The 7,656-nt window shown below is 35.3% G+C and overlaps 1 protein-coding gene across 2 annotated transcripts; it reads right to left on the bottom strand.

The window, feature by feature from the left end:
• Positions 1–2,205: 2,205 nt before the first annotated feature.
• Positions 2,206–6,174, bottom strand: LOC110095302 (pre-mRNA-splicing factor syf2). Of its 2 annotated transcripts, none has more exons than XM_020820785.2 (7): positions 5,924–6,174; positions 5,498–5,757; positions 5,228–5,374; positions 3,853–4,046; positions 3,510–3,750; positions 3,069–3,205; positions 2,206–2,821 (listed from the first exon to the last, which is right to left on the bottom strand). In XM_020820785.2, exons 2-7 carry the CDS (start codon positions 5,616–5,618, stop codon positions 2,594–2,596), a joined length of 1,068 nt encoding a protein of 355 aa, XP_020676444.1. In that variant the 5' UTR covers positions 5,619–5,757; positions 5,924–6,174; the 3' UTR covers positions 2,206–2,593. The 2 variants fall into 2 exon arrangements, with proteins under 2 accessions (XP_020676444.1, XP_020676452.1); XM_020820793.2 differs by having other exon boundaries at positions 5,498–5,618.
• Between the last annotated feature and the right edge of the window lie 1,482 nt (positions 6,175–7,656).

Here is a 7,656-nt window from a genome sequence, read left to right as displayed (position 1 = left end):
GGGTATCTCTTGAACTGCTCGGTTTCTGTTATATGGAAAGTTGAAGGTCATTCAAATTTTCACTCTAATTCACAAGTTAAAGTTGGATACTTCAATAAAGATGATTGTAAAGTTGTTATGGATAATGTAAAAAGCAACTTTGTAGTACAATTTTTTTTTTAAATAGTGGTCGAACAAAAACTGTTGAAATGCAAAGCAGGTTGAAGCTCTCATAAAAGGGGCCTCAGAGATGCACGAAGAATCTATTTTTTTCTTTTTTTTTTTAATTTAAATGATGAGGATTGAAGTTTAAATGTTGGCGAGGTTAAGATACGTTAATGCGTTGAGATTCGAATGGTCGAACTGGTGTCCCGCTGCATGGAGGAAAAAACTCCAACCACTAAGTTTTGGATTGGAAAAATTATTCTGTGCGGACATCAAACATCATCCATAGACCAATCAAAATATACCACATTACCCTATTGTACCACGGCTCAATATTGTTTGGTACCGCTGCGCCCGGCTTCCTCATAGAATAATCTCCTTGGATGGAGTCTGTAGAATGAAGAAAACTACATTGATAAGTGCATTTGAAAGCCTAAAAACTTGTCTTAGTCGCCCATTAATCTTCAAAACAACCATATGACTCCAACTAACTGCCAAAAATCCATTCCTTCCATTAAAATAGTAGTTTATAAAAGGCTGATCCGTCTAAGGCTTTGAGCCTGGGTACTTATTTGCTGCAAAGTTGCAGTCCACAAAACACCAAATTCTATTTTAATTTTCTATTTCTCTATTTGATGGATTCATTCATGTTAGTAGCAGCAGAACTCCCACAATAAAATTAAGTTCCTAGAAAAGAAGAGTATGACACTTTGTCAACTTACTCTCCTTCATATCTCAAAAACTCAATTTTCCCACAATGTTCCAAAATCCAGAATTCATCGGTGAAATAATGGCTTATATCTAAGGCTGGGCAGGGCCCGAATAGATCAACATTGATTGAACCCTGTGACAGCTGCGCACCTAATAAAAATGTGCCACGTCACCCCCTACTCGGTACCGCGGCTCAGTATTGCTCGGTACATCTCGGTATTGAATGACGTGGCTGCACCTGATTCGCCTCTAGACGGTTTACCAGCTGTGTCTGATGTCCGCACAGAATAATCTGTCCTATGGCAGACCTTAAAGAACAGTCCTGTGTTCCACATAATGTTTCACAGCTGCTGAGGGAAGTTCACATTGAAGACCTCTCGATAAACTCTTCAACCCTTAGCCCCAGCATAGATGTAATGCACATTCAGGATACCAAATATATGACTGTGGAGAGATCAAATAATCTATTAAATTTTGAAAGAGATATATGAAAAATGACACTTCATATAAAGTTAGAGATATACTTAAAAATATCACTTTGTCTAACTGAGAGAGAATGTTAACATTTACTGTGAAGATGAGGATCAGGCATAGGAGATAAGCTCTCCCTATGCATGTACCTGAATATTTCTCTCTCATCCTCTTTCTCTTTCTTTATTGATTCTTGTTGTACGATATTATACAAGTAAATATTACATGGGTTTATATAATGTATAATTCACCTTCTAATATTAATAATCAACCACTATTATATATATTTGTATCCTTCATTATGGACATTTATGATAGTTTGCATTTAATATTTTGTGGTTGCCACTAATAGAGCTTTATGATGCCGTCAATTTTTTATAAAAAAAAAAAAAAAATCATCCCAAAAAGTTAATATGATCAGAATCCACATTTAATAATATTCAGGCATATAACTATGATCAGCAATGGTACTTATACTTTTCGCCAAACTCTGATCCATGACATCCAACAAAATCGATAAGAAACATAATGTGCAAGGGCAGTTCATGTTTGAAAAATCTGCTAGCATAGCTCTAGCAGCTTCTACCAATGTTCTATTATTTCAGCAACCCCATTTTGCTGAGGGGTTCCATGAGATAAAAAATTATATTCTACTCCTAGCTCCTTACAGAATGATTCAAACTTATCATTTTCAAATTAGATACTTGAAATTTCACAACTTAATTTCTTTTGAATCCTTGTGGAGAATGTTTGAATTAATAATTTATTCTTATGTGATAAAAAGCTAATCCAAATAAATCTCGCATAATCATCAACAATCACATACCCATATTTAGGAAATGAAAAACATTAATTATATCGGAAGCAAAAAAGGTCAAATAAACGAACAAAACATAGATTTTGTTGTGAAGACAATGCCATTAGTAACAATCTGTTTCTACATTCCATTAACATGACATCTATCTTACTTAGCAAAACAAGCAGCGCTGTATGTATATTATTCTACATCAACTAGTCAGAACCCACTAACAACTTATTAAAGAATGGCAGCACAGGGTGGAGGTTATTTAGTTGAATCGACTACCTCGACCTCAGGCTAGCATTCATTGTTTACATGCAGTAGATAAAGAGGATTTCTAATATAGATATCATAAAGTTTACCATTTGTTGAAAAGATAGAATGCCAGAGAAGCTGAAGTTGCACCAGCCTTCATGTGAGTGGCATTCATTGAGAGAATTTCTTGGCGACAATTAATAGGAAGGGGAACTAATCTGGTAAGGCAGTTCCTCTTTCCAAATTGTTCTTGATCTCAAGGGTGTACTTGCCGAAAGCCCTCTCAATCTTCTTATTGAAGTGCTCATTACGGTCGTTGATGGAGTCAATGTCCTTCTCCTCGTGGAATTTACGCCTCCTGCTGAATGAGTTCCGCTTTGCCTCTCTATCCTTAAGTTCCTTCACCATTTTGTCAATGTTCACCTCAGAAATCTTTGAAGGCTGTAAAAAGAAAAGAAGGCGTGTACCCAGTGCAAAAGGAAAATAAGGCAAGACTTCAAAAAAGTGGGTTTAGTAACTCATTCTAGCTACAACTCAGGCTTCATTTGGGACGGCTTTTTTGTTGCTTCTTAAAGCCGCTTTTTAGATAAAAAATTAAAATATTTATATTAAAAAGCTGCTTTAAGAAGCAATAAAAATGCCGTCCCAAACGAAGCCTCAGAGGTTGGCACAGAAGTTGTGACATTACCTTCCCATATTGCAGACTGGCAGCATCACGATAGAATTCTGGGTCGGCTTCCTTCGCTTTATTATAAGCATCCATGTCAATCTCTATATTCTTTGTGCGCTTCTTGTAGGCATTGTACAATGTTTTCTGATTGAAAACTGAATAAAGAAGATTTTATCCTCAACCGCAAGAGTATTAACAATATGAATAGCTAGGGAGTTTTGTAACTGAAATAACAATAGTTTTTTTTTCTTTTATTTTTTTATTATTTTCTTTTTCTAGTAGTGCAGTATGATTACTACTGATATAGCATCTTCCCTAACATGATCAAGCTTTGAAAAATATTAAAATGTAAAACTGGACATGATGGATGGATGGCTCATATGTGCAACTTATAACAAATGGAATTTAAGACGATTTTAAAAAGAACTGTAGTAGGAGGGTGCTCAACAAACTACTAACCATCCCAACCAGATGGAGCAGGATCCTTTTCCCACTTTTTGTACTTGGTTTCAGCAGACTCCTGTGTATCAAGCATATAAGCCTTGCTCAAATCCAATCCATTAGAATCAAGTAACTTTCCAATCTTCTTTTTTCTATCCTCTAGCCATTTTTCTTTGGACACGCCCCTTGACTCAAATTCACCTTCCGATTTCTTTTTTTCAGCAACCGTGGCTATTTGGTTGGCCTTCCTGGCCTCATTCTGCAAATGCAAGTGATAGCCAAACAAAAAATGAAAGCTTCCAACAATGTCAAACTAAAAGAAACTTTTTCAGGCGTGTGGCACTCAAATGCATATCTTTACCATTTTAAGCCTCAGTTCAAATAATTTCTTCTGCCTTTCGCTGAGATTTGGATAAGCTGCATCAGTAACATTTTGAACATGATTGTCATCATTCTCAACATTTTGGCTGTCAACGTTAGATGTTTGATATGGGGCCACATCACTTTGAACAGAGGCATCTTTTGTGGATCCTGCACTATCCTTATGTTGCATCCCTGCAAATAAAATGCAATAATCATAATGAAAAGTTACAGAGGAGGAAGAAGCTAGCTAACAATTCTGATCAAATGTAATTAGTAATTGAAATAAGAATGTAAAGCAAATTGATCAGATTTAAGCAGATAATCAGTTAAGGATTTAACTCCATAATTGAGTTTTATAAGAGTTAGGCCATGTTAACCCGATAAGCACATAGCTACCTTTTCTAAGTCATCTGGTTAAATTAAGTTATTCTTGCCCAATTTGGACTAACTTAAAACCAACCTGGCCTGCTGAGGTTTCAACCATGATCATTGGGGAAGTTAGTGCCAGAGAGTAGAGGTCATTAAAAAGAGGCGAACGATTCAACACAGTTACAAGATCAATACTCTCTTCTAATTTTTAGTTTGGATTGATTTTTGTCATAGATTACAATCCTACTATCATAGCATAGATCCGTGTCTAGGAAGCGCTATCAACTATGAGTTAAGTGTCTCGGAATGCCCAATCCACACGTCATAAAGCTTGGTGGTGCTTCTGCATTCAAATTGCTAAAGTTTAGGTACAGTTATATACATAAAAAAAAAATAGCAAGAGAGTATTACAGAGAAACTTTGTTTCTTGATCCACATCCTTCTTAAAATGTGTTTGTGTGACCTGCTGCAATTGATCAGACCACCTGATTTGATTTATACAGTCAACAAAATATCTTAATTATATTCCACCAAACACAAAATATATGTTTTCTAGCAAGGAATTAAATCAAAACGTAATCTATTTTGCACTGCATACAAATTATGTAGCTAGATTTGCATACAAACGAACCTTAGCTTACTGAAAGAATCATTAGTTCTTTCATAATGTCGCCACTGCAACTTTCACTATGATTTGATTGTCATATCTAACAAAAAAATGGCGTTCACCTCTATAAAGAAAAACTAGGGAAACCAAAATAATAATAAAATTTTCAAAAATTCTCAATGAAATTTTCTTTAAGTTACACCAAACACAAAATAGATTTAGCTATACAAAACATATCAGTTAACACACGCAGCATGAAAAGGAAGCAAAAAGTGCAACAAACACTTACAATGGGATCCTACATAAAATCAAGATTGTGATGAAAACTAAAATGAATTAAAATACTACTGAACTAAGATGTTACAAATAAAAAGTAAAAGAAACAAAACAAACAGACCTTCCTCATCCCCGGCAGTCCTGTCCTTCACCTCAGCAATTCTCCTGAAACAGAACTCGCTGCACTCGTGATACGGATTCGATGCATTGATACAATCCGGATGAACCTGCCGCTCTTCCGGATCCTTCACAACATCCTGATCTTCATCTACAATACAAACAATCGAAACGGGTGGAAACTGAGATTAAAGGATCATAAAAAGCAAATGAAAAATAAAAATTCAGCGCACTAATATTTATACCAAGAGCATGAAAAGTAAGCAGAAAAAACCTAATTTCTCAGCCTCAAGGGCTTTCGCTTCGGCAATTTTTTTGTAGCAGTAATCGACGCATTCATGGTAAGGATTGGAGGCGTTGATGCATTCAGGATGAACTCGTGCTTTATTTTCCATCTTCACAGTTTCAGTGTCAGATATGATCAGAGAAATCAGATCAGATCAAAAACTGTTCGTGCTTAGCACACACGGATAAACTATGGGCCAGTTTCGATGTAGACTTTAGGACAGATTTAGGCAAGATTTGAGCTAAATCCTGCCAAACTCCAAAAAGTACAACGTTAAATCTCACAGTAAGTTTAATGTCCACTTCACGGCATTTTAGCCGTTTGCCCTAAACCCCGGATTTGGTAAATCCGACTTTTTTGCGGATTTCGTAAATCCGACCAAAAAAGCGCGCGAAAGGGGAGAAATATCGTTACCTTCGCGGCGAGTTCCCGGCGCGACTTTCGATCCGACAGGAACAACGCCGTCGGAGGAGGCGGAGAAGCTTCGAATCTTTCAGAACTCTACTTCACGCGAAGAAGAACAGCAACGAATAACTGCAGAAGAGGAAAAGCAATCTCTAGATAGGCGATGGCAAGCGACCCGTTCGAAGCTCCACCCCACGCGAACCAGGGAAGCCGAACCAGCGAAGCCGAAGAGGAAGCTCTACCTCGCGCGAACGGCGAGGTATGGGATTAGATTGATTATTAATTTCTTAATTAGACATTAATTTAATTAGCTTAATTGATATAATTTAAAATATAAATACCTAATTAGATGATTAGCACTGTAAATATTAATTAAATTAGTAGTTAGTGGTAGAATATTTAATTGATTAATTTTATAATTATAAGTATAGTTTTTAATTAAATTTTCTTAAATAATATATAAAAATTAATAAAATAATAAGTGTAAATAGTAATTAAATGATTAATTATTTTAGATTTTAATTAAATAATTAATTACATATTTATCATTATAATTAACATTGATATACTTATTAAAATAAAATTTAAATAAGTTTTAATAAAGTACTTATTTAAATAACATTCTAATTATAATATTCATAATTATAATTTATTAGTGTTAATTAATGTTGCGTCCTGAATTATTTGCGGCGTCAAAGAAATATAAAGTTTAGCATCTTAGCTTTGTACGAAGATCAAGCATGCGATCAGATAAAAAGAGACGGTTTATAAGAGACATCAAGATTTTTACGTTGAAACCCCCTGAAAAGGGGAAAAAACAACAGGGCCTAGTCTAGTTTGAATGAATCCACTAGTATTTACAATTGATTACAAATGAGGCCCCTTTATCGGAGGGAAGGTCTAGGCTTGATGTAACAAATATATATCATACAGAGTGTGTCACATGGTGGAAACGTGAAAAATCATTGTTGATATGTTCGTTTGGTCGGAATGATCGTAGTCGGCGGGTGACGGAGGTCATAAAGACCGTTGTCTACCGACGCCAGAGTTCTGCTCGACAGCATACGGAAGCCGGAGTTCTGCCCGTCCACCAACTGACTATGGAGTTATGCCCGTCCTCTGACCATCGCCGGATTTCTACCTGACACCCGATTTCTGCCTATCATCGGACTTAAAATTAGAAATAATAAGTAATTCATATTTCAAACACAAAGATCATATTAGTTCATGCCTTAAATTCTGTATAGCATTGTCAAATTGTCTCATATAATTTGTCAAAATTTAACATATTTCTTATCAAATAATTTTTTGGATTTAACCCTCTCAAGACTAGTAAATTCATATTTAGAGTTTGTCAAAATTTAACATATTTCTTATCAAATAAATTTTAGGATTTAACCCTCTCAAGAGTAGTAAATTCAGATTTAGAGGATTTACAAAATTCTATTTAAATTTAATCTTACATGCATCTAAAACAAGCCCCATATCAAGCAAAAAAGAGAAGGTTAAGGTGGCCCGAAGTCACATATTTGCTGAGAGATTTGTGCTAGTAAATTGGGCAGGCCAGTCTAATGTCTCTCTGTACAGTGTCATTGCATTTTTTATTAGCTAAAATATTTAATTTGTGTATAGATAGATGATGGATTAATATCCTATTTTGTGCTTATAAGTCTTAGGATATTTTGCATCATTATTATGTCATAACTAAAAAAAATTGCTTGATGCACTCAATTCTTTAACAT

This window comes from Dendrobium catenatum, unplaced genomic scaffold (assembly GCF_001605985.2).
Source record: "Dendrobium catenatum unplaced genomic scaffold, ASM160598v2 original_scaffold_76759, whole genome shotgun sequence".
NCBI lineage: Eukaryota > Viridiplantae > Streptophyta > Magnoliopsida > Asparagales > Orchidaceae > Dendrobium > Dendrobium catenatum.
Note: the sequence above shows the minus strand (reverse complement) of the source record. Positions and strands in the feature narration are given on the sequence as shown.

Bases quoted from the DNA above. Each gene is read 5' to 3' on its own strand.
- LOC110095302 (XM_020820785.2), bottom strand. From the start codon at position 5,618: ATGGAAAATAAAGCACGAGTTCATCCTGAATGCATCAACGCCTCCAAT. The intron at 3,751-3,852 runs GTAAAGATATGC...TTGCATTTGCAG, and splicing joins TTGAACTGAGGCTTAAAATG to AATGAGGCCAGGAAGGCCAA. The intron at 3,206-3,509 runs GTTAGTAGTTTG...TTCTTTATTCAG, and splicing joins TGCTCCATCTGGTTGGGATG to TTTTCAATCAGAAAACATTG.